The sequence below is a fragment of the Aulostomus chinensis genome, chromosome 11 (assembly GCF_037954235.1).
Source record: "Aulostomus chinensis isolate RoL2024-O1b breed Wild chromosome 11, RoL_Achi_v1.0, whole genome shotgun sequence".
NCBI classification, from domain to species: Eukaryota; Metazoa; Chordata; class Actinopteri; order Syngnathiformes; family Aulostomidae; genus Aulostomus; species Aulostomus chinensis.
The window spans coordinates 5268895-5283760 of record NC_141330.1 but is presented as its reverse complement, the minus strand read 5'-3'; the positions used below and the strand labels follow the sequence as shown (position 1 = coordinate 5283760).

Below are 14866 nucleotides of genomic sequence, written 5' to 3'. Positions count from 1 at the left end.
CCTTCCATCAAAAACTTGACATTCTTTGCCCTGTCTTATCTTCTATCTATTTCTCCTCAATCTTTTCCCAGCTGTCTTATGGCTCCAGCTCGCCGGCCTTATCTAACCGTCAGCGTTTCCCCACCTTCTTCCGTACTCATCCATCGGCCACCCTCCACAACCCCACCAGGGTGCAGCTTTTCCAGAAGTGGAAGTGGACCCGCATCGCCACCATCCAGCAGACCACCGAAGTCTTCACCTCGGTTAGTACCTTTAATCCTCTTCGTCTCCGCAGAGTAAAGATAAAAATGTTTTTTACCCATCTCCTGCTTTTAAATCTTTTTCTCCCTTCACTCACTCTCTCCCTTATCATTTTTGGCTGGTTTTAACTACCTGCCAGCCTCTGTATGTTTGTTCACCACAGTTGCTGTGTTCTCAGGCTTTACTCCTTCCAGCGATCCCTCCTGGCGAATAATGGACGCTTTTTGAAGTAATTTGTTTGAGTATTGGTTGTGAGAAGTATTGATCAGGCAATACATCTCTCCCAGACAAGGCAGTCGATATCATGGCACTTGGGTGTGCTCCTGTAATGGAGGTTAATGATCCCGCTTTCACATTCTTTCCTCTACCTTCCAACATTATTCTTCTCGTCTTTCCAGTCTTGTTCTTTTATCGAAAGATCTATTCTCTCACATGCTGCCTTTCAAGTTTATCACACATCCTCACAATGCCTCTTGATCGTTCTCATATACGCTTCAGATTTTTTTCTTTATTTGGTGTTGCTCTTTAGTCCACTCGGACTTCGCTGTTTTTCCATTTGTCTTCCTCAATGATCTCAACTAGTGACCCCTCTCGCTTTCTGTTCAACCCCCCCCCCCCATCCTCACCCCCTGTTTGTCTCCCTCTGTCCTTCCCTTTCATCTCTCAGACTCTAGATGATCTGGAGCAGAGAGTGAAGGAGGCAGGCATTGAGATCAGCGTTCGCCAGAGTTTCCTCACCGACCCGGCTGTTGCTGTCAAGAACCTCAAGGTGCTTTGATTAAAAATTCACCTCAGCTGCTGGCCGTCTCACTTTCTCCCCCTCTCCGACTCACAGCTGCACATGATATCATTAGCATAGAGGTGATGTGATGAAGGGAATTAATGCGCCATGCTAATTAGTTACTCCTGAACAGCAGTACGTGCTGTCCAGCGAAAGCAGTGGGAAGTTTAGAACATCAAGCTGTGTTGAAGTAACATGAGACGTTACATTGCTGCTGCCGATGTAACGAAGCAATCTTTCGTTTCCTGTTTTTGTTCCACGCAGCGCCAGGATGCAAGGATCATCGTGGGGCTGTTTTATGAGACAGAAGCCAGGAAGGTTTTTTGTGAGGTTAGTTTTTCCCCGCTCAATTAATCCCAATAGTGGGAACCTTACTAGCTATTAGCAGAAATTGAGCTCTGTAATGAGCTGCTCGAATGTCTGAATAAATTTCCTTATTTGGCAGCGATACAACACACTCTACACATCTCGGGGAATAATTCTTCTCATGCTTATTTATCATCTTCTACCTCCCTTCATCCACCCTCCGTATCTGCTTCCCTCCCTCCCTGCTGAAGGTGTTCAAGGAGAAGCTCTACGGCAAGAAGTATGTGTGGTTCCTGATTGGCTGGTATGCAGACAACTGGTTCAAAATCAAAGATCCAGCCATCAACTGCACAGTGGAGAACATGACGGAGGCCGTTGAGGGTCATGTGACCACAGAGATTGTCATGCTGAATCCAGAGACCGTTCGAGGTGTTTCCAACATGGTGAGCAAAACAGAAAACGTCATGTTGTTTTCATTAGTTCTGCTTTTGTAATAGTTTTTTTTTTTATCCAAACATATATATTACATCATCTTCAACCTTCAAACAACACACCAAATATTTGGAGAAAATGCCCCATCCTCCCCACAGCCAGGCAAGAAGACTGTTCCTTCTTTCCTCTGTGTTTGTGCTAGTTAGCTTAGCACAATGAACGGTAGTGAGTGGTAAGTGTTAGCATACCTCGGTCGGATATCATCAAAAAGCTAAGGTTTGCAACCTTAGTTTGTGTAGACGTAGTCCTTCTCACCCTCACTCTATTAGTTGAAGCAGTCGAAAGCAGTTCCATGTGTGATTCTAAAGTTACAATCTTGTGAAATTAAAACGTATTTTATAACATTTGTTATACACAACCCTAATTACAATAATATTGGCCAAATACTCTTAGAGAAAAGTGTATTTGATGACCTTTTGTATGCTAACACTTACCATACACTATCATTCATTGTGCTTACTGTGGCTAACTAGCGGTCAGCGCGTCTCTCACCTCAACACCACATACACGAGTATCTTCCTCATGTCTGTCTGGAGCCAGGGTGAAAAAGAATTTTATTCCTAAAAAACAGTTGAAGTGATCCTTTACACATTTTCAGGAAAGGACGACATCGACTGCTTGAACCAGCTGAATGACAGATTCAGTCGTGTGTTCAAGAGTGATGTGAGAGGAATAAGGGAGATGGGACGAACACGTCAAAATGAGTCCAGTGTAGGTGTTGAATGAGGGCGTGAAGTCCCGCCTGCATATTAGTCAAAGCACAGATGTGCTCAACTTGATGCCATTACGAGTATAGACAGGGAGATTCCACCAACCCCACACAGGATAAAGAAGGAATGAAAGAGGAACGACACGTCATAAAAAGGAAATAGACAATAAATTGCACAGATGTCCGCAACCCTCAAACATTAACTCATTCTTCGATTTTAATTAAAAATACTTGGGAAAATTCATGTTTAATTAGTTTTATAGCAACTGACACCTGTACGGTACGTCTCCATGCACCCAAAAGGTGAAAAGAAGGTGCACACTGATAATAACCAGTTTAGTGAGATAGCGCTCTGGCCATCCCCGGAGCCATGCAGTGTCAGGTGGTTGGACCACTGGTCCAGACTGAAATATCTCTGATTTAATTGGATAGTTTGCCACGTAATTTCTTATAGGTGTTCATGTTTCCTGAAGGATGAATCCTAATGACTTTCTTGACTTTTCCTTCAGCAACACTGCGAGGATGAACGATGTGGTTGTTCGTGAAATGTCATGATGAATACTAGATGGATTTTCATGGGACTCTCTCAGGGGGGGGGAAAAAAAAGTAGCTTAATAGCAGCACTATCTGAACCTCTTCCTTTCTGATTTTGTCCTCCTCTCTGTACTTTAGCTACTCGGGTATGAGTCCTTTGCCTCATTTTCGCCCATCACTCTCCTCTGTTCACCTTCTCTAATCCTCTTAAACTGCCTTTTCCTTTCTCAGTCTCTCCCATTGTTCGACCTTCTGTGCCTCTGCAGGTCTACCCAGCCCCCCCCCCCCCCAATTTCTTCATCACCATCCTTCTCCTTGAGCCCTCCTTCTTACCTCTCTTGCACTTCATCAACAGCTGTTGTTTATATTAATGCAGCACCTGCCACTACCTGCTGCTTCAGCTGTTGATGTGCTGCCCGACGAGTTATAAGAATAACAGCCAGAACACCTGCTCATCATAAGTCTTTTTCAAATTCAATTTCCAGGTTTAAAATTGGCATATTTCTTCTAGATGGAGGGTTCAGATAAAGCCGGTGTGCCGGCGCTGCGGCGTCTGCAATAGCACGTTGCACACCGCATAGTTATAAATAAATAGTGGCAGATTTAAATGCCAAATGCCAAGGTGGAATTTTAATGAGATTAACTTGACATAACTGAATTGGAGATGTGTTGGCCTCAGGGAATCCACTGGGACACCTACAGGATTGGTAGCATTAATCTTCTGTCACACACCTGCTTTCAGTGGAAGATAATGTTTATTGGTGTTTGATTACAGTTTGCTGAAAGGTGCAGTTTGTAGCGAATCTGCTTCATATTTCACACTACGGATCAATAGGGGGCAGAGTTTGGGCATTCGGTCCCGTTAGAGGAATCAAAGAAATGCTAAATTCTCTAGCTCTCTTAACTCTGACCTGAGGGTAAAACTTTCAATTTTGCCAGTCAATTTATATGCCACGCGGCACGGTGGTGCAGTGGTTAGCGCCGTCACCTCACAGCAAGAAGGTTCAGGGTTTGAGCCCCAGCCTGAGCACGGATCTTTCCGTGTGTTGGCTGCTGGGATAGACTCCAGCCCCCCTGTGACCCTTAACAGGATGAGCTGTAGAAAATGGACGGATGGATGGATGGATGGATTTACATGCCAGCACTCACCTAATGTACGGTCACAAACAAGGCAGTAGTGGAGACTATGTAGTGTTTACTTGACAATTTTTTTTGGCTGTTTTTGCACTTGCTACCATGCAAGTTATTTATAAATGAATGGAAGTCTGCTCTGGTTTTTGTGGAACCTGATATCACAGTTCAGAGCAGTTAGAGCAACATAGTTTCAGAGTTTGACAATGGTTCCTTACAACATAGCGGCTCTACAGAGAATATGCTGCCCCTCATCTATTTTGGGTGGGAAATATGAATACTAGGACGATTTACACCAGAAACATCAGTCATTCATCTTTTGTTACAAAAAAGAATTCTATTGTAACCGATGCTGCAATTTATCAGCCTGGTTAGACAGTTTGTGTCTCACATCCTCAGAAGTTGAGGCTGTAGTTGCGTCTGGATATGAACCATGATGAGAATGCTGGGAAAAAAAAAAAACCTCTTCCCTTAAGAAGTAATGTTGCTCCTGATTGGTTCTGATGAAATGATGAAAGGTAGCAAGTGGTTATGTTAGTAGAATAAACACAGTGAGCACAGTTATTGTTCAGACTCGGTGACAGCAATGAAAGAAGAGCCTATGGACAGAAAACGTGCACCGAGTTTTGTTCTGCTGAGAGGCTGAAAGCGTCAAAGGGGAATCCAGCCGGTCAGCGTGGTTGTAGAGAGGAGGAGATCCAGGTGAAGCTGCAGGCTTCAACTTTTGAGCTCGTGAGATACCGATGGTCTCACCAAGCGAGGGATTGTTACTGCCCGTAAAAATACAAGGTCCTATTTTCCCTGAGCATTAGTGAAAGATAACACAAACACACAAATATGTAAACTAGGGCCGGCTCTATACCTCTATAAATGTAAGAGCCACTGAGAGTAGTGTTGAGGTTGATGGTGGCTGGCTGTTCCCATAGTCTTGTGTGCAACTATTTCAGTTGTCGGAATAGCAGCAACGCTGTATGTGATGTGTGTGGGAGGACTGTGAGGTGCTGTGCCAACACCACAAACCCTGTTCAGCATCCGAGACTTACTCACAATACAGAATAGGAAGAGATTATGCAGCTGCACAAGAATAGCCCAAATATGTGATTATTAATAATCAGCACAAATCTGCTTGTCTGACTTTATTAATAATTTCCTAAACTGAAAATTCTCTGCATGTGTAATGATCATTTAGGTAATTAACAAGAGCAGCGTAAAAGAAAATGTGTTCCCATTGCTGCCTGTTGCGGATTCTGATAACTCGAATCATTTGTGAGGTCACATCCTATATATAGTGACAGGAGCACAGCCTTAGCACAACAATGTCACTTCTGCAAATAGCCTGCTGTGAGACGGAAACATCTCAGCTTTATTAGAGTTGTGCGAGTTGCCAGAGAAAAGCAAGATGAAAATAATCCCTCTCCGAGCCAATGAGGAAACAGTTCCTCTTGCTTCAAATCGTAATACCTCGCTTCAGCTAATTCCCCAAAGTTGTGCCAAAATCGGAGGTATTAGAAATAAAACTGATTATTTATCAAATAATATAAATATAAACATCTATTATAGCTCTCTTTACGGGTAAGCCTATTTAAATGGATTTATTTTATTTTGGATCATTCTTATGGAGATGTTAGGTGATCGATACTGTCTGCAGGCTGAATGTGAAGCTGGAGCCAGCGGGGGATTAGCCACCGTAGCTTACAGACTTCAATCAGGTGTAAACAGCTTGCTCGGGCTCTCTCAAAAGGTTAAAAATATCACTAAAAGCACCTGTGAAGCGCATTAATAAACACTCCTTTGTTTCATTCATTCACAGAAATGGCAAAACAAGCGGGGGTTTTGTGAACTTTGTCACAGCTTGCAGGGCTTTCGTGTGTGTTTAAGGGTGAAGAGTGTCACATTATAACAACAGATTTTGGTAGCATTACTTTTCTCTTTTTTTTAAAGTAACTCGCGATGTAACGGTAAACTGACTTGTAGACTATGTTGTTGAGAGGGCATGCAGCATATGGCAGACGAAAGATCCCCCTTGCAGCTCCTGATGAAAGATTATGTTTGGGACAATAAACATAAAATCAAGAGGCTACCTGGGTATTTTACCGCCCAGAAAGTTGGAGACTGGGTAGCGATAGCATCTGCTCCACCACTTAACCAGCTACACGCTCATTATTTCCCTCTTAGTGACAGCTTTAGTTGAATTAGAGGACATCCGTTGCTGTGTCAGAGCTGTAGCATCAGCAGCGTCATTCTCCTCCTCTGTGGGTAGAGTCTTTTGCAGCTAACAGGCACAGACAGGCACAATTGGCATTTCTCTTCTTGTCTGTTTTGCTCACAAGTTCTAAATAATGCCAGTACTTCCACGCTGTCCTCTCTGCCGTCTCGCTGTCTGAGCTGCTCGTTTGCTGTCACTGACCTGCCACCGACCGTAGTGGGGGGGGGACTCTGCCAAAAAACAAAAACAAATATGCAGTCTTAACACTTTTTCTGCATCACTTTGTTTATAGTCTTTATGTCAAGCCATTATACTTCTTACTGTGAGTTGGCAGATATAATTCTGTTCAGTATACAGTATGTTATAGTCCCTGCAAGGGGGGGGGGGCAGGTCTTTGTTCCACATCTTTAAAAGTCGGCCTTATCCCCACAAATGAATGCAGAAGAGGCGCCTGTGTTACACTCTCTTCCCTCTAAGTTTGTCTAATTCAACTTTTGATGGACATTTCTGGTCTTTGTTTGGTAAAAACCTGTTTTGGCTTCTAGATATTCATCATTATTGCTGAGCTAATTTGGAATCTCCCACCTTTCATTTCATCATGGAGGCCATTGATATTGCCACACAGAGCTGCTACCGTTTTTTCCTTATCTCTACGCCTGGGTTTAAAGGACAGATGTCTTCCAAATACTGTTTTTCTGGCTTTGAAGCCATTCAATCTCATCAAATCCAAAGCAGGTGCAAATGAGCAAGTGTTAACATATAATTTGATTTCTTCTCCTATTGTTAAGTTTAAATGGAGGGCAAAAATCAATTGTGGGGATTGAAATATCCTCTTGACAGCTCACCTCTACTTCTCATTGGAGTCTTCTCTTTGTCATTGTGTAAATAATGGAATAGCTTAAGTATAAAAACTTACTCACTTTAATCCTTTTTTATTCTGAAGGACTTGTCTTTATCCCTTCATTGTGTTTTCCTCAGACATCGCAGGAGTTCATCGCCGCCTTGATGTCTCGTTTAGGAGGGAAGAATCCTGAGGAGACCGGAGGGTTTCAGGAGGCTCCTCTTGCCTATGATGCCGTGTGGGCACTGGCACTTGCCCTCAATAAGACCGTGGCGCCCCTGAAGGCAAAGGGCCGACGATTGGAGGACTTCAACTATAACAACCACGACATCACATCTGAGATCTACAGGGCCCTCAACACAAGTTCCTTTGAGGGGGTTTCAGTAAGTGCCGTGCATGAAACAAACCTGCTTAATGGCTGGAGAACTAACAAGACGAATCAGTCGGACTCAGAGGCAGAATCTTGATCAAAAATACTTGCAAAAGTTCAGTACACAAGGAGTCAGTCAGACGGTAAAGCAAAAATAAGAAATCCATGTAAAACTAAGCAGACATCTAAAACACAGAGAGCGCTTGATTCTAAGAAAAAGTCTGGAACTGACAGTGGGTAGGAAAGAAGAACCGGCACTGAGAGAGGGGAACACACGCAGAGACTAAATACACCTGGGAGGACGGATAATGAGGGACAGGTGATACTATTCAGGGCAACAAAGACAATCACACAAACGGTGTCTCAATCCAGGTATCACATCCTTCAAAGGAGGCCTGAAGACGTGGACGAACCAAACATTGTTAAATGAGACAGTCTGGTTTTCGAAGGATTTTCTTTCTCCCTCACTTCACTGCCCTTGACGCTTAGCAGTCTTGACAACTTGTACCTCTAACTATGCAAGTGGGTTGTCACCCAGAGTTGTACTCCTTGTATTCACCATGGGTCTGTGTGGGAAGTACACTAGATTATATAGTTGGGGGGGGGGGGACCAGTCACCTCAGCCTCAGCCTTTGAAAGATTTGGCGTATTCCCCGTCTGTCCCTGAATTGGGACACGGCTACATACGGGGAAACCGCAAGGGAAGTAAAGTATTAGCAACACGAGAAGAAGTAAATATTTCAAATTAAAATGGAAAATAATGACTGAATGACGTGGAAAAAACCCACAACTTAGAGAGCAGGAGAGGACCGTACCCCCAAGGTGAAAAAAGCGTGACAGTCATAAGTAGCAATAGGATTTAAACTTGCCATTGAATGTCAGTGAGTCATCGCACTCTTATTTTTAGAAGTTACTACTTTTTTAGGAGAGCTTTAAAGAAAAAAAAATTGTAGGTTTAATAAAGTACTTAACTGCTTGTAAAAAAATATAAAATACCTTATTTTGCTGAGCACTTGCAGCCTCTGCTGACACAAGTACTAAAACACTGGACGCCCATTCATTCAGAAATCTTTTCTTTGGAGAATTAGCAGAGTGCTGCACTATTGATTTGAAGTGGAGCAACTGAAATAGACAGAATGAGATAAAATGATTTCTGGTTCTCATGCTTGTGATGGATCTCATTACGGAGACCATTAAACTGGACCCACAGCCGTTATGTGCTTGTTAATATTTGCTGACTGCTGGATTAGCAGCACTTACGGGTCTCCATCCATCCATCCATTTACTACCGCTTATTCCTGTTAGGGGTCGCGGGGGGTGGGGGGTGGGGGCTGGACAGGTCACCAGTCCATCACAGGGCCAAGACATAGAGACAGACAATCATTCACACTCACAGTCACACCTACAGTCAATTTAGAGTATCAATCAGCCTCGTCCTCTCTTGAGGTCTTTGGACTGTGGGAGGAAGCTGGAGTACCAGAGAGAACCCACGCAGGAACAAGGAGAACATGGAGACTCCACACAGAAAGACCCCGTGCTCCAGCCGGGGCTCAAACCCAGGACTTTCTTGCTGTGAGGCGACAGTGCTGACCACTGCACCACCGTGCCGCCCACTCACGGGTCTCGTTGCCATCTTTTTTTCTAGTGACCTCCTCCATAGAAGTCCATGTCCCTTATTTTTTTGCCTCTGAAATAATGTTGCTTTTAGTTGCTGGTTATTAGCTGTGAACGATTCTGAAAATGTCACAAATCAATGACAATTCCAAATTCAAGAAGCGATCCCATTTGAGTGCGATAGACATTTGAACAGGTCTTAAAGCAAATGTACCCAACTGAATTACGTTATTAGACCTCGTGTTAGCAAGACGGTTCGAGCCCCGGCTGGAGCACGGGATCGTTCTGTGTGAGTCTCCATGTTCTCCTTGTGCCTGCGGGGGTTCTCTCTGGTACTCCAGCGTCCTCCCACAGTCCAAAGACATCAAGAGGGGACGAGGCTGATTGATACTCTAAATTGACCGTAGGCGTGACTGTGAGTGTGAATGGTTTTCTGTCTCTGTGTGTTGGCCCTGTGATGGACTGGTGACCTGTCCAGGGTGAACCCCGCCTCTCGCCTGAAGGCTGCTGGAATAGGCTCCACCCCCCGCCACCCTTAACAGGATAAGCGGTCGTAAATGGATGGATGGATGGACCTAGTGTTAGACCTATTAGACTTGGTATCATTTTATCAGTACTTATTTGTTATTAAAGAAACTTCCTGTGTGTTTCAGGGTCAGGTGGTGTTTGACGCCCAGGGTTCCAGGATGGCAATGACTCTTATCGAACAACTACAAGGTAAAACTCTCCCTCGTGGTCCCCCAGCTGTCTTTCAGAAACTGATCTTAACATTTGTTGTCAATCGTTCACTTAAAAGAAAAAAAAAACATTGCTAAGTATCGATTGTTGCTTGCAGCTGGTTTCAGAGCAAAGCCTCTTTTTTGAGCAGCCTTCCCTGTGATTGGTCTCAATGTCCTATAATTGCTCATGTGGATGTAGGAATACCTTGACTCAAGGCTTCACTGTAATTGGGCACAAGCCTTCCTTTTAAGCTCTTTCTGGAAATGGCATCCTATTTGTCACCATTGACTTAATGAGTTTCCCTGCACAGGATAAGGTTGAGGATTATTTTCTACCTCTGTTCTCCTTTTGCGTCCTAAAGGATGAGAATATATAATCCTACCTGTTTCCCCTCACATTCTGTCTCATATTTCCTGTTATGGTGTTGAGGTAATTTGGCTTCCGTTATGAGATGACCTGACTTGAATGCTTGAATCACTGAGGGACCTCATCAGTATTCCTGGTCAAGACTGCCACATAAGCTCCTTTTTTTTTTTTTTTATTACTTTTCTCCTTCTTTTCCCCTTCTTACGTCTCTGTCTGTACCTTTTCATGTCTCGCGTCCTTTACCTGTTCATTAGATGCTCCTTCTCAAATGTTTCATTAATATGACCAAATAACAGTTTTCTGGGTGTAATTGTGGATCATTTTTTGTCGTTTTTCTCTCACCAAAAATCTGGGGGAATGTGAACATACATGCACGTTTACTTAAACACATCTTGGCTCTCTGTCTCTTTTTTTCTGGCTTTCTTTCTCAAACACCTAGGAGGCAGCTACAAGAAGATTGGTTATTATGACAGCTCTCAGAAGAACCTCTCTTGGTTTGGCAACGATGTTTGGATCGGTAAGACGGCGTTAATGACGCTCTCTACGTTCATCTTCCCATGTTTGTGTCTGTCCTTGATAGTGTGAGTCATCAGTCACATTTGTTGGCTTTAACATTACACCTCCTTGGTGGAGTTTAATTTAGACCTTCTTTTGGTCTAAATGACATGTAATCATGCTGGACTTTTTCTAACCGCTTGTTTGGTTGAAGCTAGTTATTTGGGTGCTGACGCACACCCCCAAAATTAGATGTCTGTGCACTCGCTGTGTAAAGATATTGGCATTGAAAATGCACAGCAATTAAACAGCAGGACATGGTTTGATAAGCTAACCTGAACGGCCAATCAAGAGTTTGCTTTAACATTATTCAAGGAGCTTGCGTCTCTCTCTCTCTCTCTCTCACACACACACACACACACACACACACACACACACACACATATACACACACTTCTCTGTAACTCCTGCTACCGATTCTCTAGTTTGCTGTGAAAACCATTTAGGGTTGATTTGAGTCAAACCAAGACTAATTCTGTGGTTGTTTACTGGCCCGACCGTCCCTGGAGAGGTGACATACTTGGACAGTGTGTGCCACTAATCAATCCTGCATGCCGCAGTGGCCCGTAGAGAGCTGCCTTTTTTAGGCTTTTAAGGAAATGGTGTGTTGCCGAGGCTTAACTGAGCCCAGAAGAGGTGCCGATTCCACGTCAGCATCAGTGGCCAGGGACGGGTGACCTGTATACATGTAGGCTAGATGTCTCACACCCATCTGGCTGCGAGCTCTTCTGCTCAGCCAGTTGCAACGTTAGCCTTGTTAAAAACACGCTGAGGGGAAAGTGACTCGCCTGAGTGTCAGAGGTGTGTTTTGTAAAGTTTTCGCCTTGCTTCCTCTACTTGAACATGATTTTATTTGGTGTTTACCAAATAAAGACATATCCATCTGACATACTTTGTTGGTAGGAAATGAGTAATTTCCTGCTCCCGAGAGCTGACTCACTTCTGGAAGTTTTTTTTCTCTGACAGAGGGCAGCGCTTGATTTGCTCCTTGCTGACGGGGTGGAGAGCACACGGGGGTTCTCAGCTTCACCCCTCCGCTTGTTTTGCTGTGTGTTTACCAGGCGCCTCCCTCCCTCACTCTCTTCACGGTCGCCCTAACAACCACTTCAGCTCAGCTCTTCTTCTAATCGCTGTGGCAACTGTTATAGAGCTGGGTCTCCATGGCAACACCCTGTCCCGATTCTTTGATCAAGGACAGAGGAGGGTTTAAATAGTGCACACATTGACTGAATGGACGCACATGCATGTAATGATAATAATGATAAAAGTATTATAATAATATTATACCAACTTACATTCCTAATATGCAGCTCAAATGCCATTATTGTGAGAATAAGATATTCAAATATGCCTTTGAATGCTGTAGAACTTTGGGCTAAAGTATTAAATAAGATGTAGTAAAACTAACCCTTTGAGTCGAAAACTACAGAACCTGAACAAGAAGACAAATGTTGGGGCGTTTGAGTGTTTGGAGGTACTGGAATCTAGAGTCGGTTCCAGTTGAGGACCCGTACCAGATTACCTGAATCCAGTGGAATTTTATGCACCTACAATTGTGTATTCTGGTGCACCATGTTTTTAAATCATTAAAAAAAAAAAAAAAAAAAAACGGACATTGAGTTCAGACTCAACGATGACAAATGAGTTGTGTCGATATCAGCCTACTTTCCACAGGGAATACTGATCAGAAATCAATAAGCTATTGATAAAGAATCAGACCAATAAGCATAATCAATACTGGCATGGGTCAATAAACTCCAATCCCATCTCTAAGTGTGCAATGACCTGATGCAGTGACCTAAGTGTGGAGGTGCTAAACTGGTAATATCCAGGGTTGTGCTGTTCTGGTGGTTAGTATCGGTACTGGCTCTGTACTGGTGAGAGTCACTGGAGTCAATCCAGGCAACACTGAGTGTTTGACACTGTTAGTATAATTCCTTTGATGTTCTCGGTAGCCAGATTTAAACGGTTAATGTTGGAGCGCTGCTGACCAATCAGAAATGCTGTTCAAAGGGCTGCGCGACTACAACTTGAGATTAAAAAAAAAAAGAAGAAGAAGATGAAGCAGCAAAATGCAGAATAAAGTGAGAGGGCTTTGTCACCTGCAGCCCGTCCCTTGTTGTGATTATCGTACTGTCCTGTGTGAGGCGAACCCACATTGTAGACGCACGCTCACACTGGTTGTTCGTTAATTTCGCAGAAAACCTGAGAGGAAAAAGAAAAAAATTACTCTCTGCAAAAGACATGTAGATATCAACGTACCGTGAGTGCTTCATTAGCAATAATTATTACATTATGTTACATTAATTGCACTGCAAAAAGATAAACTTGCCTGCAGGGATGTGAATTATTGAAGGCCCTATGATTGATAAGCTTGACGTGACTGGCTCTTTTGTCTGTACATTTTGGAGTTATTAATGATCACGCTGAAGCCCCTCCTGCTCTCCTGCTACCAGCTTCTGCTTTCAACCCACAATCCTCTGGGGTTTGCATTCTGTATTAGGTCCTATATGAAGTGAAATTGCGTTCTCAACTGAAGCGAACCGAAACATTGTTCAGTATCGGACATGGAAAACCACCACTAATAACAACACTGATATCTGGAGGTTCAGTACGAGAGTACAGCCTCCCATCTGAATTAGCTTCAGCTGCAGTGAGAGGTTTCCATGGTGAATGAGACGAGGGTTCAGCTGTGACACGCCTCTCGTACGCTGGCTTATCAATCAAACATCGGCGCTGCATCTCACTTTCAAAATATGAGAGAGAAGATTCTGATGAACTCAGAAGTATTAATTACCTGTTAATGATGCAGAAAATATGGGGAAAACAGTTAACGTTGTTAAAATTCACGTCTCGTTTGGAGGGGAACATTGACGCAGGGCGTTAATTCCTGCCACTTGGAGGGTCATGGAGAAAATCCTTGATGATGCTTTTTACATTCTGGGCTGTGAGAGCGAGTTGAACAGCATTTTTCTTTTTGAGTTTCTTTCAAAATTCAATCAATTTAACGTCGTATCTTGCAATATTTGGATTAGCTCAAAAACTTAATGGGTTCTTCCTCTGCCAATGTGTGACCCCCGCACCAAATCTTTAGAAAGGAAATTCAGCCTCGTAGGTTTTGTGTAATCTTGGTAACAAACAGACCGGAAAGGGAACCTGCTCGATGGAGTTAACACATTCTTCCATAAACACAAACAGGAGCAGTGTCGGAAGCTTAATTCAAAGGCGGCTAATGTCACCATTCCCCGGTCACATGACACTACCAAGACACTGGCTGTGTGAGGATAGTGACAAGTATCTAAACAGAGCGTGATGAGTGTCCTGACACCCTGTGACCCTCCGGGGGGGGGACAATCTGACACTTTCCACTGACATCCGACACATCGACTTCATGCTACGCTGACACCCCTGCTCTCCTTCCATTCTGACATACACACACGCACGCACACTCTGTCTCCCCAGATTTCCCTCTCTCACACACATATGTTCTATGCACTCTATGCTCCACTGCTCCTGCTATACATTCCTGCCTACTCCACAGTTCAGTACGCTTATCAGACGTACTGCGTTTATGTACTAAGGAACGTCAGCAGCCACAAATCCACAGGCAGTTACAGATTCAGACAGAGAGAAAAAAAACAGGCTCCGTGTCCATCTGCCTGTCTTTCAATTTATTACTAAAGCCCCATTCGCACTGGCCAAGAGGCCTGCTAACATGCAATGGGAACGTGTTTAAACGCCATTCACTTCTGGGTCAAATGACCGTGCAGTTGACACCGGTTTTTATTGGCGCGGGCTCCGAATTGCATGGATGGGAACACAAAACCCAGGTGAACCCGGTAAGTCTGCGGCATACGGAGAGCAGTTGAAGTTTCATTGTCAGTGTAAACTTGTCACCTCCATTTGAATTGACCTCGTCCGTGTGTCCTCAGCTCTGAAGAAAATGGGTCATTCTGTACAAAGTCAACTCATTAATATCATAAGTCTTTATAAGAAAATGG

At 43.7% G+C, this 14866-nt stretch overlaps 1 protein-coding gene across 1 annotated transcript in view; it reads left to right on the top strand.

Annotated features, from left to right (window-relative positions):
• gabbr1a (gamma-aminobutyric acid (GABA) B receptor, 1a) overlaps nt 1-14866 on the top strand; it is a 71449-nt gene that overhangs the window by 36008 nt on the left and 20575 nt on the right. Inside the window, exons 9-15 of the mRNA XM_086217883.1 lie at nt 72-242; nt 908-1009; nt 1286-1351; nt 1579-1770; nt 7378-7623; nt 9878-9941; nt 10750-10827. Of these exons, the coding sequence (XP_086074009.1) occupies nt 72-242; nt 908-1009; nt 1286-1351; nt 1579-1770; nt 7378-7623; nt 9878-9941; nt 10750-10827 (919 nt within the window). The remainder of the gene's footprint in view (nt 1-71; nt 243-907; nt 1010-1285; nt 1352-1578; nt 1771-7377; nt 7624-9877; nt 9942-10749; nt 10828-14866) is intronic.